Source organism: Miniopterus schreibersii, assembly GCF_964146895.1.
Source record: "Miniopterus schreibersii genome assembly, chromosome: 15".
Lineage (NCBI taxonomy): Eukaryota > Metazoa > Chordata > Mammalia > Chiroptera > Miniopteridae > Miniopterus > Miniopterus schreibersii.
The window spans coordinates 38,583,199-38,604,006 of record NC_138115.1 but is presented as its reverse complement, the minus strand read 5'-3'; the positions used below and the strand labels follow the sequence as shown (position 1 = coordinate 38,604,006).

The 20,808-nt window shown below is 37.7% G+C and overlaps 1 protein-coding gene across 2 annotated transcripts in view; it reads right to left on the bottom strand.

The window, feature by feature from the left end:
• Positions 1-20,808, bottom strand: part of RARB (retinoic acid receptor beta) — a 571,444-nt gene that overhangs the window by 297,433 nt on the left and 253,203 nt on the right. For both annotated transcript variants that reach the window (XM_081159689.1, XM_081159688.1), the window contains one exon: positions 17,191-17,644. In XM_081159689.1, the coding sequence (XP_081015815.1) occupies positions 17,191-17,368 (178 nt within the window). In that variant the 5' untranslated portion in view covers positions 17,369-17,644. The remainder of the gene's footprint in view (positions 1-17,190; positions 17,645-20,808) is intronic.

Sequence of the window (20,808 nt, the reverse complement as noted above, 5' to 3'; positions counted from 1 at the left end):
TGGATATACAGCAGGCCATATCCGCAGCAACATGCAGCAGAGCAACAAGCGGCAGTGTGCCTCGGTAACAGAAAGAGAAGCGGAAACCATGAGGAACAACTGTCTTTGCTTCATGGCTACAACGACATAAAATTGTGTATGCCTATGAACCAAGCCCAAAATAAAAGCAAGGAAAATATAGTTTAATTTTCTAGGGTAATATTTTAGACAAATTACATTCTAATGACTCAATATTGGGGCATTTATCCTATTCAATAAACGCACGTGTTGAAATAAACTGCAGGCTATAGTATGTAATAATAAACACGAGAAAATAATCTAAGCTGTAGTGGCTAATATCTATCTTTATTGTATCATTCTTGAAAACGTACTTAACTCCGCAAAAATGACCGACCAATAGTTTTGAAATAATTACATTGATGTCTACCAATCAAAATCTTTTAAAAGGGTAGCAGGAAATCTGGAGAATAATTAGCTTATGAGAGACCCCAAGGGGCTACAGGGTTTCATTCTATTTGATCTATAAATTATTTAACTATGAGACATTATTTAGTTGTACATAAAGCAATCAAAAAGATTTCTGATTCCTATTCTGATATTTACAAAGTCTTTGGGCAATAATACTACCTTTATGTCCTGTAAGATCCAAAGAAAAAGAATTACGTAAATACTAGATTTTGAGCATTCAAACATCTGTCATTGTTGCACTTCTGCAAAGCTGTTTAAATAAGCCCTTGCAGAGTAACTGCTGTGACTCTGTATCATGTCAACACTCGGTCTCTTCCCCTAAGAGACTCCATGTTCCCACCTCTACCCCTTCCTCTTCTCCATGCCCCCTCCCCACATTCTTGCCTGCTTATATTAAAGGAAAACGTACACATCAGCAAATTCACAGGATGCCCTGACTATGTAATCAGAGACATGAAAAATTTTTTCTCCCAAAGATTTAATTTGTCATCAAAGCACACTACTGTGCCTTGTTACACTGGATTATAGATAATTTAATCTCCACTGAGAGGCTGTGATTTAGGAATGTAGAATTCCTGCTTCGGGAAGGTACCATTTCAAGTCCTTGCTCAGATGATATAAACCAAGTTCAGGTCTCCCCCTCACGCAAGTTGCTTCATGACTGCTCAACTCAGTGACTGTAACACAACCCAGAAAAGTGGTTTAAAAGCTCAGTAGGATCTCTCCACTTATTCCCCCACATGTTTTGGAACAAAAATTCATAGTTATTCATTTTTTGGATATTTTTCTTTCATTCAACAAAATTAGTGAGAATCTCCCTGGTGAAAGGTATCATCCTAAGTGAAGTCAGACATAATGTGGGACTTACCCTCAGCTAGATGAGCATTTCATGGGTTTAAACCACTGACCACATTATAAGGTGAAATAAGCAGCATTATTTCTTACAGACATAGAACTCATGTGGTGAGGGTCCAGAGGAAGTAAACATGAATTCTGAAGGGAACTTTTATCCAAAAGGGGAAAATATTATCCCACAGGCAACGTCTACGTTATTTATGCGATGCTAACGCCAGCACTGTGAGTGACAGGCTATATGAGAAATATGATTGTCTGGGGTTCTTCACACTGTCTCCTCCTATCTCTTTCATTGGACTAAAATGTCCTTTTAGCACATGAGAAAAACACAGAAATTATGCTAGGGTCTTTAATACACATGGACAACCTTCCAGTAACTCTGAGTTTACAAAATTCTTTTTGTCTTCTTCACATGGATGGAGAATAGCAACAAGATGGGCGAGGCCCCCAACACAAACCCATGCAAACCAACCAGTTGTCTTCAGGGGATTAAGGGACTCTGACTCCATCTATCACAAGTTTCTGAACCGGATGATATTTTTTGATGGCACATCTGGCAACATCATAAAAACTCCAGGTCCCAAGTGATTAGACAGGAATTACTTTTGTAAATCATTTATGACTGTTACTGATGTGAGCTCATTCTGAGCAGCAATGGACAGAAGTAGCCAAGGACAAAGAAGGAAAAAAAAAACATCGGGGGGTGGGGGTGGGAGGAAGATCCTTTCTCTTTGAGATGCCTTTTAGAAAATGCTGCCATTTATCATTTGAAACTAGAAAATTACCATCATTAATAGGTGGGAATTAACTAAGCATACCTCAAGGAATCACCAGACAGTTTCTTTTTCATTTGCCTGTTATAGAAAAGTATTCTTTAGTTGAGCAGTTGAAGCTTTCCATGAAAAAATGTGGCACATAGAGACCTCAGAGGGAACTTGCCAGTTAAGCATCTCTGCTGTGCTTTGTAATGCAAGATCCATAAGATTAGGAAATACTTCATATTTCCCCCAAGTTAAAAAACCAACAACATATTGTCACATGTATCTATACCTTAACGACCACACAAAAACAAGGCATCATCCTTTGGAAACATAAATCATCTCCTCCCATGAGTGTTTTTATTGAGTGTGTGTTTCTGGGGATGGGGCCGAGAGAGGCAAGGGGGTCATGGAGTACATTCATTGACAATTTCTTCCAGTGTCCATAGAAATAACCTGATTGGAGAAAATGCACCCTTGAATCCATTTCTTTCCATGAGAAAGAGTCTTACTTCTGGATATTATTTTCCATTTTCCCCAACTCCTTGTCTCCCTATTAAAAAATAAAATTTAATCCCACGTAAAGGGATAAATTAGGCCTAAGTGAGGCTCTATGCAAAGTCCTCCCCAAGCATACTTTCATTCAGTCCTCACACTGACCTACTTCAGGCAGATAAAATTTGGGTATGGCAGTGCCAAGAGGACAGTGAGAGTTGAGGTAATTTGTCTAATTGTCACACAACTGAGTGACAATGGAGGTGCTTCTGACCCCCAAGTCTATGCCTTAAAAAATTCCACCAAAAAAACTACTAGATCTGATAAATAAATTCTGTAAAGTAGCAGGATACAAAATAAATATCCAGAAATCAGGTGCACTTTTATACACCAATGATGAACTATCAGAAAGGGAAACTAAGAAAACAGTCCTATTTACAATTGCATAAAACAAAACAAAATAAAAAAACAAGCCTTAGAAATAAATTTAACCAAGAATGCAAAAGACCTGTGCTCAGAAAATTATAAGACACTGAAGAAAGAAATTGAAGAAGATATAAATAAGTGAGAGCATACACCATGTTCACAAATAGAAAGAACTGACATCATTAAAATGTACATACTACCCAAAGCAATCTATAGATTCAATGCAATTCCTATCAAGATACCAATGGTGTATTTCACAGAACTAGAATAAATATTCCAAAAATGCATATGGAACCACAAAAGACCATGAATAGTCATAGTAATATTGAGAAAAAAGAACAAAGTTAGAGAAATCATGCTACTTGATATCAGTCTATACTATAAGGCTCTAATAATCCAAACAGCATGGTACTGGCATAAAAACAGACATATAGATCAATGGAACAGAATAGACAGCCCAGAAATGAACCACACCTTTACAGTCAATTAATATTTGACAAAGGAGGCAAGAACATACAATGGGGTAAAGATAGTCTATTCAATAAATGATGTTGGGAAAATTGGACAGGTACATGCAAAAAAATGAAACTAGACTACTTTCTTACACCATACACAAGAATAAACTCAAAATGATTACAGACATAAATGTAAGACTCAAAACTGTAAAAGTCCTAGAAGAAAACATAGGCAGTAAAATCTCAGACATTTCTTGTAGCAATATTTTTTCTGATATATCTCCTCAGGCAAGGGAAACAAAAGAAAAATAAACAAATGGAACTACACCAAACTGAAAAGTTTTTGCACAGCAAAGGAAACCATCACAAAACGAAAAGATAACCTACTGAATGGGAGAACATATTCTCCAATGATACATCTGATAAGGGGTTAATATCAAAAATGTATAAAAAACTTATACAACTCCACACCAAAAAAAACAAGCAATCAAATTTAAAAATGGGCAAAGAGCCTGAATAGCTACTTCTCCAAAAAGGACATACAGAAGGCCAATAGATATATAGAAAAATGCTCAAAGTCACTAATCATCAGAGAAATACAAATGGGGGGAGGGGGAGCTGGGAAGAGATTAACCAAAGAATTTATATGCATATATGCATAACCGATGGATACAGACAATAGTGTGGTGAAAACCTGGGGAGTGGGTGGGAGGAGGGTGGAAGGGGTCAATGGCAGGGAAAAGGGGACATCTGTAAAACTTTCAACAATAAAGATTTTTAAAAAAACCCACAGTGAAAAATCACCTCACACCTGTCAGGATGGCTATCATCAGTAGATCAACAAACAAGTGTTGGCGAGGGTGTGGAGAAAGGGGACCCTCGTGCACTGTTGGTGGGAATGCAGGCTGGTGCAGCCACTGTGGAAAGCAGTATGGAGGGTCCTCAAAGAATTAAAAACAAAACTGCCTTATGCCCCAGCAATTCCATTCCTGGGAATATATCTGAAGAAACACAAAATATTAGTTGGAAATACTGTATGCACCCCTATGTTCATTGCAGGTTATTTACAATAGCCAAGATCTGAGGCAGCCCAAGTGCCCATCGGTAGATGAGTGGTTAGAAAAGCTGTGGGACATACACACAATGGAATACTACTTGACTGTAAAAGAGAAGGAAATCTTATCTTTTGAGACGACATGGAAGGACCTGGAAAGTGTTATGCTAAGAGAAATAAGCCAGTCAGAGAAAGACAAGTACCATGTGATCTCACTTATATGTGGAATCTACTGAACAAAATAATCAAACAAAATAGAAACACTAATAGATACAAAGAACAGACTGACAGCTCTCAGAGGGAAGGGGGTTTGGAGGTGCTAGGTGAAAAATGTAAAGGGATTATGCAAAAACCCCAAAAAACTCATAGACACAGACAACAGTGTGGTGATTAGCAGAGGGAAAGGAGGGTGGGGGCAGATAGGAGAGGGTAAAGGGGGATAAATGGTGATGGAGGGAGACTGACTTTGGGTGGTGAGCACACAACACAATATACAGATGTATTGTAGAACTGCACACTTGAAACTTATATACTTTTATTAACCAATGTTACCCCAATAAATTCAATAAAAATTTTTTAAAAAAGGAAAAATAAATAAATAAACATGCTGCTCAATATTTTCCATGGCCTGGTGTTTGTTGGAGCTGATTCAACGTTATTTTGTAAGGGAAATCCCTGTTTCTAGGGGTGGGACAGGCCTTCAGCTCCTTGGGTCCTTGTTAAGGGAGTATAACCTCAAATTCATGGGTTCTCAGCGCTCACAAAAATCCCTGGCTGAGGAAAATGGTTTTTATGGAGAAGTGCCTGAAGGCTATGAAGACCATTTATTTATCTTGACACTCTAATATTTATTTTTGGATTAAGTTCAGATTGTGAGAGAGCTATGTACCTAGAGACATTGTTTGGGATCCCCACAGGGACCTGCTTTCACTGACTGAGCTTTAGAATGATTAATTGGATCTACATTGAGGGATGTTATTAAAAACACAAACATACATAAACAGAGTTGGATTTACAATATTATTAGGCTATGCCTGTCTGGGTGGCTGAGTGACTTCATGTTATGAACCCTATACTATATAAGCATGTGAATTCTCTTCTTGGGATAGGCTTTTTTTTTAGGTCATCTGAGCAACACTATTATCTACCTCATAGGATATATTTTAATGCACCTGCCTCAAATTGGTTTCAACCAATTTTCCCCATACTTATTTTCTCTATCCCCAAAGGTACTCCTTTGTGATTTTAAAAAATTGCACATGTAATTTGTATAAGTTGTTATAAGGTCTTTATTCTCAAATAAAATAGGATATACATAAGTTAATTTTTAAAAATACCTCACATATTTGTTGCAGAAAAAAATGAGATGATGGATATACTTTCTCATATAGGAGGTAATTATAATTTTTATAGGCAGTAATGTTAATAATAATTGTAATCTAGCTGGAGTCTATTTAAGCAGAAGGGGACTTGGGCATAGATGGATTACATGGCTATCATATGGTAAAGTCTTTGAAAAAGCTGATAGAATAATTTGGAAATTCTACCACTGCAGTCAGCACCTTAACTTAAAAGTTACCATTTCAAAATGCAAATGTCCCTTGGAAGGGTTAATTCCTTGGAAATGGAATCAGACATGAATACCTTTAATATGCTACTTAGCTCTTGAAAAGTAAGAATTCTGATTTAGGTAAGACACTAGTTTCAGTTGAATACAACTGAATTAACTCACTAAAAGGTCTCCCTTCTTTTAATTAATTACACAAGTTATTTAATGCATTAATTCATACAACAAACATTTAGTGAGCACCTACTATGTGCTAAGCACCTAAGAGCAAGGATACCACAGTGAGCAAGACAATCATGATCACTGAATAAAGATAAAGAAAACATCATGGATAATTCTGTGACCTAGAAACAAATACTATTAATACGCTCCCCAGACTTTGTCCTACACCCAAATTAACACCCATGAACATATAACATATTATATCTGTTAAAAAAGAATAAGTATTCTTAATACTTAAAACTAAATTCTATTAGTTCTATAACTAGTTTTTCCCATTGAACATTTTCATGTCAATATATTTACTCCTCCATCAAAATTTTAAAGAACTGCTTAGTATGTTCATTATATCTATATTTTATTCAATCCCTTTTTATTAGGCAGGAAGGTTGTTTCCAGCTTTTTTTTTTTTTTTTTTTTTTTTTTTTTAATTATAAACAAGTCTGCGCTAATATCTGTGTTCTCCCAAGCACACCAAAACATTTACTTCTTAGGAACAAATTAATTGGAGCAAAAATGCAAAGCCATCATTTTGAATATTTTCAGGCTTTTGTCATTTACTGCAAAATTATTCCATAGAAAGGATTTATCAATTTTCATTCTCACCATCAAGGCTGTATATGAGTATTTATTTCTCTATAGCCTGGAAAACAATGGCAACTTTCATTTAAATCTCTGTCTTCTCATGAACAAGAAATAAAATCTTAATTTGCATTTCATTTTAAAATTTGCATTTGTATAATTACTTTTAAGGCTAACATTTTTTTATTGGCCTTTTGTCTTTTTTTTAATATGCAAATTTTCTGTTCCAGGCTATTGTCATTCTTTTCTCTACTTTTCCTTTCTCTTGTCTATTGCTAACACATGAAGGATATATGTAGTCATACTTTTTCTTATCTTTTTATGTACTTATAACTACAAAAATTAAATGTAACATATATATGCATATGGTACGAAGTACATAAGTAAAAGGAACATTTAAGAATCGGCACTCTAACACTTCTGCTGCATTCCCCTCTCCCGTGTGCTCCTCCCCTATCTCATCCACTTACCTATCCCCTTTAACTCCTAGGAGATATCTATTATCTAGAATTTGGCCTTTATTATTCTCTTGAATAATAAATGTACCTTACTATAAACATCACTGAAATTAAATGGAGCATCATCCAAGAATATTTTTAAAGTATATTTTGATTTCTTAAAGTCTATTTTTCTCAACAATGCTTCTTTTAGATTTATAAAAATGTTAGCATCCTATATGTAGCCTTAAATAATTTGTTTTTCTCAATATTATGTTTCTATCATCTATCCATGTTGTTGCCTGTAACTTCATTTTCACTGATGCATTATTGAATTTAGTGACTATGCCATGATTTAACCTTATATTCATCTGCTCATAGATATTGGGATGGTATCTTATTTTTTTAACAATTTGCAAACAGTACTCTGTGAACATTCTTAAACATGGATCCTGGTATTCATAGTAAAGAGTTTCTCTAATAGAAACTAGAAGACAAATTGCTTGGTCATAGGCAATCTGCATATTCAATTTGACAGGATAGTGCTAAGACATTTTCAAGGTGATTGTAGTAATTTACACTCTCAGGGGCAATCTCTCTCTGAGTATCTGTTGATCAATATTCTCTCCAGTGCTTGGTATTGTCACCACACTTCTTAATTGGTGCAACTTTGATACAAAATGGCATTGCGTGGTGATCTTGATTAGCATTTCCTTAAATACCAATGCGAGATTGATACGGGATATTTGAATTCTTTTTTAGTAAAATGAAGTCTATTGTCTATTTTTGGCTTGAATTATTTGTCTTTTCCTTCTGATTTGTAAAATCTCTTTACATATCCTTTATATATTCTGTCTTTGTTCATTGTGTTGGCAATGTGAGTGCTGAATTTCTGGAGTCAAGCCTTGTCTTTTTCCATTATTCCAAAGCACTTCCCAATACTGGACATAAGGCCTCTTCTCTGTTCTCAAAGTGGAGATCAGAAGACTGTGGAAAGTACTAAAGATGACGTTAACCTTTGCAGCAATGTGTATATACTTAAACCTATTAGGGAATTCAGAATTGAACCAAAAAATAGTATCGATAGTGGCATATGCATCCTTTGATTTGTTATATTGGCTTTAGTTCTAGAATAAGATTTCTTGCAGAAGAAAAAAGAAATCCTGAAATTACCTACAGGAAATCAGGGCAGGAGTCCAGGATGGTGTAAAGGTCATTTCATATCTCGGAGATTTTCATCAGAACTCAAGGAAATCCCTATTTTGTCGAATATTCCCTCAGGCCATTCTGATAAAAAAGGTTTACTAAATATGCTGAAGGGTAGCTTTCCTTGTAACCATGCAGTCCTCACCAAAGTGCTATTTGCTTGTATGAAATGTCATTATTAATGTTTTTTTCTTTAGGTGTCTTTTTGTGGATTGGCCCACTTTGCAACCATTAAGCAATTAACATTAGAGTACTTTGGTATTAACAGAAGCAAAACCATAATGTTTGAGAAATGTACCTTACTATAAGCATCACATGCCAAGGGAGCCACATAACAGAAAAACAAAGTCACTATGAGGATACAATTATGCAAATAACCAGAGAGGTGAATATCCAGATACTTTCAGAGGGGCCAAAGATCAAATAGTTTTTTCTTCTTCGGTGACAGGAAGGTATAGTTCCTATTAGTTTCCCATGGCTGCTATAACGAAGAACCACAGACAGTTCTGGAGGCTAAAGGTTCAAAATCAAGGTGCTGGCAGGGTTGGTCCCTTCTGAGGGCTCAGGGGAGAATCCATTCCACAGCTCTCCCCTAGCTTTGGGTGGTCTGCTGGCAATCTCGGGGGGCACTCTTTGTCTGGTAGCAGAGTAACTCCAATCTTTACACTGGCATTCTCCCACATCCAAATATCCCCTTTTGACCTCATCTTCACTTGATCATCCGAGAAGACCCTATATCTATGTCAAGTTACATCCACAGATACTGGGGATTAGGACATCAATATCTTTTGAGGAGACACAATTCAACCCACAATAGCCCCATAAGTATTTCCTGGTAAATCCTAAAACGACATCTCCTTAGAGGTAGACTATGACATGATGCACAAGTGAGAACCAATCACTCTGATGGATTTACCCAGCAAATCATAGGACAGACTCTGAGGTACCGACTGCAGTACCTAACACATAAGTGTTAAATAAATATTGGAAGAGTGAATTCATGAACAACAGTACACTTATGCCCTTTTGTCTACCTTGGGGTCACTGGTAACACACCAAGAAATGGAGGCAAGGGCTGGGGGTTCCTTGCCAACCTTACATGCCATCCAAGATGGGAAACCTAAAACATTTTCCTACTTTCTATGGGTCTTCTGAATATGGCTTTTTCCAGGGCCATGCCCATTGTCCCACATCTGGCATAATTAATGGATTTTTGATTTTGCAAACCCCTCCCTATGCATTTCTCTTATAAACTTTCTTCTTCTCCTCTCAACTGGTAGATAATTTACTCTTGAAGCAGTTTACTTGACACTTTTAGTTATTTTCCACTGATTCATTCATGTATTTATCCATCTATTCACCCATTCCAGTAATCTTTAACATTTTGGAATCCGTGCTTCTTTTTAGTAATATATTTTATAACACCCACTTTCCTATTTCAAACTGAAAGTTATAGATAATAAAGTCCACCTACACATATAATTTCAAAGTGGTTAATATAATTCCCTAACTACAATATCAAGGATGAATTCAAACAAAGTAATTTGTGATAAAATAATAGTTATTTCAATATGTAACGGCTAGACATAAAGAAGTATAAGATACCTGCCCCTATGTGCATAATTATAGGAATATTTTAGCTACAAATGCAGATCAAAAAGAACGTATGGTATTGGTGACTCAAATACCAAGAATAGCAATAATCAGTGATGTGATTTTCTGAAATGGTAGATGACTCTCAGAAATGTTCAAATAAAAGATCAGCCGAGGCTTGATTTACATGGCAATTGCAGTCCTAAATAATTCAGGGTATAATAAAAGCACACAATATGTTACATTTATATATAAAATGGAGTTATGGTTTAGGTTTTAGGTAATCATAATTTATTCCTGGGGAGCTCTTAACACAACTGTCTAGTGAGACATTGAGAAGTCACAAGCATGTGAGATAATTCTTTATATTATTTGCAACTGTTGTGCACAGTGCAGGACACTCAGCCTCCTGGCCCTTGCCCACTAAATGCCTATAGAGCTCCCTCATTGTGACATCCTAAAGCACATCCCCAAATTTCCCAAATCCTCGACCAGTGAGAACCATTGAGTCAGTCACTCTACATACCTCCACATGTGTCAGGCATCAGGTTAACAGAGCAGCAGAGGAGGAAACGTTATGAAAACAACTAAAGACAGCAGAATAGAACATGTATTATAAATCAAAGCATGCATAGTGGGTGTGTAAGTGGGAGGGGATGTTACAGGCTTTACAAAATCAAGGCATTAGAAGGCAAAGAGCAATCATGGTTTTAGATCTAAATGGTTTTAGGTAATTACGACTTCCCAGTAGGAGTGCAACATCCTTGAAGACAGATACAGTGTTTTAAAAATATTTTTAATGCCTTGATATTCACAGCCAACATGCAGCTTTTGTGTGTGTGTGTGTGTGTGTGTCCGGGGGGGGGGGGGGATGATCCTTACCAGAAGACATGTTTAGAGAGAGGAGGGGAGAGGGAGGGAGGGAGAGAGGGAGGGAGAGGGGGAAAGAGAGAGAAAGAGAGAGAGAGACTGATTGATGTGAAAGATAAACACTGATTGGTTGCTTTCTGTATATGCCCCAACCCTGGAGACCTAACCACAACCCAGGTATGTGCCCCAACTGGGAACAGAATCTGCAACCTTTTGGTGCACAGGACACTGCTCAACCAACTGAGCCACTCCACCTGGGCCAATGTGGAATTGTTAAAAGAAGACTGATTTCGGTCAGAGCAAGAAGATTTCAAACCCAGTCTCACCATTTTTGTCTGAGCAACCTTATGAAAGTTGGTTACCTGGGTCTATTTCTCTTTTCCAGTTGGCAGACAGAGATAACTACATGTAGTACACTAAATAAATGGTAACTACTTTTAATACTGATTCTCATGACAAAGAAAAAAAAAAGCAAGAGAATTGATGGTACCACCTGGCAATTGGTTGGCCTGGTGGCCTCAAGTTCTTGGAGGTGGCCTAGAGCTCAAAGAACAGAATTCATTAGCCTCCCTCTGTCTTTTCTTGTCTGTCAATCTCTTTCTCTTTCCCTTCCTCCTTCCTTGCCTCCTCCCTCTTTCTCCTCTTCTCTGTTTCCAGTTTAAATTACCAAGAATCATTCAAATATCAGAAGGAGCAAAAGTAGAAAAACAGAGAAGCAAAGATGGAATATGGAATGACATCATTTTAATGACACAGCATAAATCTCTAGAGCTTCTGCTGGACTGCCTGACATACGCCCTGAAGAAGGTCCAGAGGGTGGCCACCTGGTGGCGATTCTACCTGTCCCCATGTCCATCCACCTGTACAGAGGTTAATCTCCCATCACTCAAGTTCATCTCAATGGGTTTTTCTTCATTAGGGGAAAAATAGACCATATGAAATATATAGGAGCTGTAAATTGATGAATTCATCAAGACAGAAATTTGGATCACATCCAAGTTCTCATATATCATAGTCAACTGTTTTGGCAATTCCAAATTTTACAGGTTCAATTTTCATAAGGTCAGAAAAATTTTTTAATGTCTCTGTTTAATTTAACTAATAAGTACAACAGCAAAAGGTATTCTAATATAACTTCTGAACCATCACTCTCTTTTCTCCATTTTCCATTTCCTTCTCTTTTTTTGTATATTTTTCCAAACATGCTCTCCTTAGGAGTAATCATTGGCAGGAAACTTAGAGATAAATCCATTACTGTTTTTATAATATCCTCTGTGGGCTGAAAGCCTATTTATATTGAAGAACACACTTCCAGAGTTGAGATTCTCCTTTGGGCATTGTAGTTAATTTGATAAAATTGAACAATAATCTTTTTGTTTCTAATTCATGTTCACATACTCTTGATCCCTTTGGAGTAAAGTTCAACAAACAGAATGAGCCCAGCTTCTCATTAGAACTATTCAGAGAATTACACACTGTACTCAACCAGAGAGTCTGGGGAAATTGTAGAGATATTAAGAAGACACAAAAATTCCTTTATCTTAGGGCAAGAGAGGCACTGTACACAAACAATCACTACCTGTCCACCTTTAAGAAATTAACTCATATAATACACATGTGGCTCTAGGCCTATGCAAGACCACTAGAACGATTCAATCATCCCAAAAATGTAAACTCTATTTCTAAAACATTCAGGTAAAAGCATTTACCTCTCTCAGTCTCAGAACTTCAAAGTACCCAATGACCAAAGGCAGATGAAATGGGCCAAACTGTTATAACAATTTTCTTTCACTTTCTTTTACCTTATTTTTATTTGGCTTAAAAATGGGAAGGATACATATATATGACCTAAGTATGTATACATATATATACATATTTGGTATTCACTAAATACCAACGATATACTAGACATCTTAAAATTAGATGTTATCCTTGTTCAGTGGGGTCATTGTGTATGTTTAAGGACAATTATAACTCACAGTAGGAAGAAGACAAGACCACAGAGCAAGAGTGATGGATATTAGGAATTAATGCATTGGTTTCAGTAACCATTGATCTGCATGTATCTGAAACAGAATCAACATCTTTGGGCCAATTGTCCTCAACATGCAGTAAGAAAGTTTAATCTGGCCACACATGCTGCTTTAGACAAGTTGAGTAACAAGGCTCCCCTTAGTTTAAGACAAGTTATAGAAATAAGACTCATTTTATGTCCTGTCGGTAATTGTGAGACTCACAGTCTGTCTCTCCAGAATGTTGGGCTTTTTTTAAGCGAATTCCCCATTTTGTAATTTTGACAGGGAGCACTTTCTGATCATTAAAGGAGCAGGGGAAAGAATTCTCATTTTAAGATGCTGAAGTTAAACTGAGATCATTTTGAGGGCAGCTCTACAGCCAAAACTTTTAACAATATTTCCAGCTTACAACAACCTATAAAAAAAGCACATGTGTGGCAGTAAAACAGAAAAAGCAGCATGAAATGAACATAAAGAGACAGACAGACAGTTGTCCAACTCTCACAGAGCTCAGGAACATGAAATTTTGAGTGTTCCCTGGCATGGCATATCAGTTTCCCTCTTGTTGGACGTCACGCTTGCCTGGAGGTGACAGGCTCTCTGCTCATAGGATAGAGCTAAGCAGAGGCATATGCCCTAAATTGACTCCTTGACTATAGGGTCAACCCTCATCTCCCCATTTTCATTTTCATGAAAAATGATAGCTGCTTCCACAGCAGTTGGTGAAACTAAAGAGGCTGTGAGATCCTTTCAATGTCCTTCATCTCCAAGGACTTCATGAAGCATCACGAGAAAGAGATATCCTTTAATTGCTCATTGTGGATCTAAGGTTTGAGCTTGGAATTTGGCTCCAACATTAACTATCTGTGTAAGCTCTTTACTTTCTCTAAGCTTCATGGTCTTCATCTATAAAATGGGACTGCCTCTCATGGCCTGGGAGCAATGTTAGGAGGCTATTATAAAAAATTAAGAATGATATACATTATATACTATGCTCAGTGGATTATCCAGGAGTTGCTTGATACACAGCAGTTTTTTATTACTTATTTTAACTCCCTCTTTTCTTATATGTTTCCTGATTTCTAAGCTTGTAGAGACTCCATGATACATGAATTAAGTCAGAACTCAAAGACAAGAATGTGTAAACGTAGAAGATGCTTTAAGTTCACCTCTCTCCTGAAAACCATTTTTTCTCCCCCCCTCTCCTGAGGGTTAGAAGGTTCTGGAGAACACAGTATCTGAAAAGTGGCCACATCTTTCCCTCTGAATTGTGAATGGTGACAAATGGTTACACCAACAGCTAAGAATTTCATGCTGCCACTACTGGCACCAACCAAATAAATATGGGTTGTTTGCCTGCAAATGGCTTGGGGGCCAGGAGAAAAAATCTGACTATACATCTCCTGCTAGAGTTGAAAAGGACTTGGAGATGATCTGATTTCATCCCTTTATAGTACAACTTTTCTTTCTAATTTATACCCTCCTTCATCCTTAAAATATTTGAACATGGTAATTAAAGAAGACTATTCTTTAAATAAAAAATATTTTATACTTGATGGGAGAGAAATTCCAAGAGGTTATATAGCTGATACGCAGGGTCAAGGACGTCTTTATATGTGGGAATGGAGACATGTGTACTATAGGAAAGAGTGATTAAATATACAGAGTTCAGGTTCTAATCCACGAGGACAGGTGACCAGAGAATCAGAAGTGAATTGACGGAGGAGTAAGGAGTGGGTGTGACATCGGCAGCCATATGGAAATTGCTCTCACTCCCTTTTGAGGTGGAAAGTTCTTGAGCTTTTATAATACGAGATACTTAAAAGAACCTTGTTACAGGGCAGGAGAATCTGGACAGGTACTGATTTTGAAAGAAACGCCAGCAAATCCCATAGTTCAATGACATGACCCCATAAATGTCTGTTCCCTTTACATCCCAGATTAGCCGGCTTTTCCACCCAAGCATGGGTTTTGCTAGTTATTGAGACTTTATAGAATTTGGCTACCGCCCTAATTAACCTCAGGACATGAATAAAACTCTCAGTTTATTTTTAGCCAAGAAAAAGTCTGCGTGTAACTTTTAAGACCTTATCGTTGTTCCCCGGTCTTTCCACACCACAAGCTCTAACAAGGACAACTCCCTACCCAAGGGCCAACTGACGGCATAGTAACAGTAACTTCTTTCAATAATTTTCATCTGAGTGGCTTTCATGTGCTTTGTCTGTAGCTACAAGGAATAAAACATATTAGCCAGGGTTTGAAGTAAGCCAACATTACGGTTTCCAGCCTGAACTTTCTGTCCCTCAGTTCTCTTTCTGCTCCTTCCCCAGCCACCTTCAAGGTGCAGCTACCTAGCACCCTAAGGCCCTCAGAAAAAACTGTCATCAATTAGGTACCCCCCTTTTTTGAACTGCAAACCCTCTCCTTCTAAAGGTTGAATTGTATAAAAATGCCACAGTTTGACTTATTTTGGTATAGAAAAATAGCAATTGTCTTGTGGTTTAACCCAGGAGTGATAGCATCGTGTGCTTTATTAGTAATTGTGAAATGAAAAGAACAGTCTTGTATTTAGAGGTATTTAGATATGATACAGCCCAGTTCCTTTAGGGTACAGGCTGGGAAGAATATTTATGTCTTGCTTAACTCCTTGGCTATATCTACAAAACATACTTCTGATCTTGGGAAAGAAATGCATTAGACATGTTGTCCATCAGGCTGGCTGAGTTATAGAATTAGATACAGAGGCTCTTGGGTGAAATTTTAACAGCTTTAACAATCATTTAGTTAGACTCCCTTTATGTGTTAGCTGAAAGCAACTTAATTATATCATTTACAATAGTTGAACAATATTTTGAATACAGGAACTTTTTCTATCTCTCCTGATACCCAAGAAGTTACTTTGACTATGTCTACTCTCAATTTGAACTTGAGAAGCATGGGAGGATGCTATTAAGCACTTAAAAAATAATTATAGATCACATGCTCTGATCAGAAATCTAAAACACAGAAGAGTTATAGTCAGGTGATTCCAAGAAGGAAAACAAGTCTATGTTTATCAGGCATGACAATACTGTGATTGCCACCAACATCACTGCAGTGAAAACCTGTCCATCCATCCGCTCATCTGTCCATCCATGCATCCAGACATGCAGACATTGAAACATCCCCTACTATTGTACCAGGAGCTAAGGGATCCTAGTTAGGAGGGATGGCCCCCTGCTCCCGGTGAGCTAAAAATGTAGTAGGAGAGAGAAGATACAAAGAACACAATACAGAAAAAATTAAGGCAGTTCTTCAAAATAAAAGCTTCTAAGCACCAAGCAAATATTTGGAGGAATTCTTTAAAAAGCTGCAAAAAGCAAAATAATCACCAGGAAGACCTCTGAAGTGCTCCTGTCGAGCTATGAACCAGCAAGAATCTAGGATATGTGCTGTGGATTCCTGACGCAGCACAGTGGAATCAACATATCTTTTTGCCTCCAGATACCAAACCAGGCAACCTTTGAAAAGGTGGGAGAGCTCACTGGCTACCATAGTTTGTCCTCAAAGAAGCAAAATATTTTTTAAAATCACATGACATGGATGCTTTCTATGAGTAAGTCATATCAGTCTTGAAGAATTCTAACTCTATTTTTATTCTATTGTACTTTATACCCAACATTTTAGAGAAGATAGGAAGTAGGAAACAGCTTAGTAGAGTCAAAAGTGGTCAAGGACATTTAAAAAGCTTATGTGATATGAATTGGTAGCAAAGGTCCCTGGGAAGTTAAGAACAATTATGGATATTATCAGTGACTGGGAAATGAGTAAGAGATTCAAAGGGAACTTTACAACCCAAATCAATTTTCAATCCAGGATTAGCATTAGTGATTTTTATGGCGCCAAATACTAATTCACTGTTCACATCATTAAGTGGCCAATTTCTTCAGGTATATTGGTCACATATGCTGATTACTTTCTGTGTTTACATTTTATAAAATCAAGCAAAACATTAGCATGGTTTTGAATTACCCAAATTCTAAAATTCACCATTTATCTGGGTTCATATTTCTTCCAATGGCACTAAACTCTAGACCAAGAGAAATCTACGTCCAATGGAATAAAAACTCACTCTGGATATGAACTATCCTGTTCTCTCAGGTCCATTAAGCCAATCAAGAGAAAAAAGAGCAAATTCCAGTGGTACTTACTTGCAGGTGACGGGGTGCTGCATCCACTTGGAGGAGGGTGCCCGTGAAGGCCATGGAGGGGAGGCAGGGAAAGTCCTCCGATGACCGGCGGAAAGAGTAAGGGGTAGGGTGCGGCTGGGTAGTGAGTCATGTGTCCATTCACTGCCGGGACGGGACATGCGTGGCTACTGGTGGTCATGTTTCAGGCTTCACAGAATGGAAGGTGCTCTGGGATGGGAACACATCACTCCAGGCCTTGAACCAAAGTTGGAGAGGTAAGTTCAGGGCAAGACTTGAGTCTGAGCTGTGTTCTGGACCAAAGGCAAGACAGTTCAACAGATGACCTTGCTTCTTCCCAGCACAGTTCACCCACCTCTCATTTTGCCACGGTGATTATGGATGTCTGTTTTCTTTATTTTCTTTTCAGTTTGAGGCTGGCAAATGTTATCACTTTAAAACTCCAGACCTGCTAATCCTGTAAGAAAAACATGTATGCATGTATATATTTCACAAGTCAAAAATATTATCCTCTTAATCAAGTTATGTGAAAAATCTATAATATTAATCTGTCTTTTAATCTGTCCCAGTTGTTCCCCTACACTCTCTACTTTAATTTTCTTAAATGTTCACATTCTAATATAAAATGAAACTTATACACAATTTCAAAATAACTCCACCTGTTATTAAATAGCGATCTCCACCCACCATCATTCCTACAGTCCTCACCCTGCTTAATTTTCTCCATGACACTTAACTTGATCTATTACACAGTGGGAGTGTTTGTTTTTGTCTGTCTGCCCTATTAGAATGTGCTCTCCAGGAGGGCAAAGTTTTTCTGTTTTGTTAACAGCTATGTTTTAAGCTCCTATAAGAGTACCAGACAGGCAACAGATGCTCAATAAATATTTATTGAATAAATGAATGAAAAAATGATGTTCTGGCTTCTTTTAGAAAAGTGGATTAATGCTGTCGTAACCTTTGTGCTTCCAAGATCTTACATGTTTCATAAGAAGAACTTTGGATTTTAATGCAGCCATTGGGAAGGACATGCCCAACAAGATAAATATAATTGTGAGAGAAAGCTATAATCTAATGAAAGGTAAGTACAAGATACAGTCATCAAGGATCAGAGAAATATTTTATGTCAATTCCTTACTGTCAACAATATACACTTTTCTTATAAGAACACCATCTACCCATCCATCTCTCCATCATTTGATCCATACAGCCATCATCCATGTGTCCATCCATTCAATCACCCATCAGTCAGTCAAATCACAACTTACTCTTATGTGCCAGGTGCTTCCGTAGGTGCCAAAGATAACAGAGTGGAGTAAACTAATCTGGTTTCTGTTCTCATGGAGTTTCTAGTTTTAACAGCTCCTGATCGAGGTCATGTTGTTCAGGAGGAGGAACCTGTCCTGTCCTTGCAAAGGACATTTTAAGGATGCTCAGCATTTAGAATTCCTCAAGACTGGGAATGGAAGAAGACTGAAACAGATTCTAGGGTGGGCTGGCTATGAACTTCAGAGGTTTACCTTGACCCTGATGACCAATATTCTGTAAAAATCTCAAATTCTGGAGCTCACTGAATGGCAAGCCCTGGATGTAAGCCATGTGTCAAGGTCAGCATAAGGACCAGTAGTTAAGAACCTGATTCTAGACTCAGACTACCTAGGTTCAAATCATGGCTCTGCCCCTTGGGCAATTATCTACCTCTCAATATGTCCGTTTTTATTTTAAAATTGAGATAGTAATAGAATTTACTTCAGAGGCATGTTATGAGGATTAAATGAGGTAATATCAAAAGAAGAACAGTACCTGGTGCGGAGTAAAGAGTAGGTAAATAGTAAACACTAGGCAAAAGCTTGCTATAAACACATGTATTGTCCCATTAAATGATATGCTCCTGAGGACAAGCCTGTTGGAATGGACAAGGGCAGGGAAGAGAACACATTACAGTAGTCCTAAGAGAAGGGTGTTAGGACTAAAACATTTGTCATCACAGTAAAGAAGAAGAGGTAGGATCTAGGTAAATTTAAGAACAAAGACTCATAAAAGCTTACGGATTCCTCAGTTTGTGGAGTTAGCCAGTTTGATTATTACTAATCCTAAAATGTTCTTATATGTAACAACTTCAATTGATTTGTTTACCACATGTCAGGTGCTTCACTTATGGGCTCTAAGCTGTGTAGCTCTAGGAATAGTCCCATAGGAAGTTATTTCTATCCCTATTTTCCAGAGGAAAAAACCAAGTCTCAGTGGGTTTGAATGACTTGCCCCCAATGCCACAGAGTCAGCCTGTGGCTAAGCCAGAATTTGCACCTAGATCTGCCTGGTTGCACCATCGTTGCCCTTTCCCCTCAAAAATGCTGTGCTTATATTTATTCTGAGGGCCTGCATTGCCCTGGTTGTACCCCACAACAAAAACAGTACGTGAGCAGTTGTGATGTAAGTGGTTGTCCTCACTTAGATGACATTCTCCGCAGGCCTTGAATCCCTGGCCTATTAATATTAAAAATGAGCATCATCAACAGTCAGGCCATATGGTCCCAGGCTCCCTGCAACTGCTCGAAACCTTACAAAGGAGACTAAATTCCTGGTTGGCTTATGTAACACTCAAAAGGGTTGTCCCATCCGAAATATCAATGTCCTTTTCAAACTTTCAAACCATGGCTTGTTTCTCTAATGAAAAGAAAGCAAATGGACTATGAGAGGTGAATGTTTCGGTGCTTTCTCTCCTAAAAATCACACACCATCTAACATATTTAGCACTTGAATTTTGTAGTTTGTAGCAAATTAATTAGAAAATAAACAATACCATTTAGTGTTTGCTGCATTTCCACTCAATTTGATTTTTAAATCACACACACAAAGCTCAGCATTGTTATAAGTGGTCTTTTCTATCTCCATTAGACAAACTGCCTCATTAACTGGTAGAGCTGACAGTTCAGCAAACCCACCCCCGCAGGGCGCAATTCTTAGATTTTTAAAGCTGTTTGTTTGTTTGTTTTTATCAACCAGGGACTATTTCTACCCTCAATAGCCTTTATTTCTCTTTGCTTTCAAACACTTCAGATCTTTGGCATCCTGCCTGCCTGGTTGAAAGGTCTGGTATCATGCCTAGGATCTTAAAAAAAAAATTACTGATACTGATAATGGGCAAAAGAAAAAAAAAAATCAATGTGTCGGGAAAATCCTGTTATGTTGGTGGAAAACCATCTGAACAGTCACCGGGTCTGTGTTCACATATGTGACTGATTAAGGCTATTCCTGGAAGCAGAGAATTTTCTTTGTTTCGGGCTTTTAGAAAAAACGATGATCACTGGTATTAGCAGTGCTTTTTTTTTCATGCCCGATTTGAGTTTGGGCTCATTCAGGGTTCTTTCTTCACCACCTGAGGCAAAACAAACAGGAGCTGGGGTGCAGGAGGGGAAGGAAGCAGGGACTGGGTCAGGAGGTCTTGGCTCTACTACCCATCATCTCTGGGTGTCAGTTTCTTCGTCTGTGAAAAGGGTCAAGAGAAGACGATTAGGTTTTAAATCAAGTTTCTTAAACCGTGTTGTTCAGAAGACAACTGTCTTATAAGGAGATAAGAAATTTTAAAAATGCTGAAAATAGTATTTTAGAGCAGGAAAC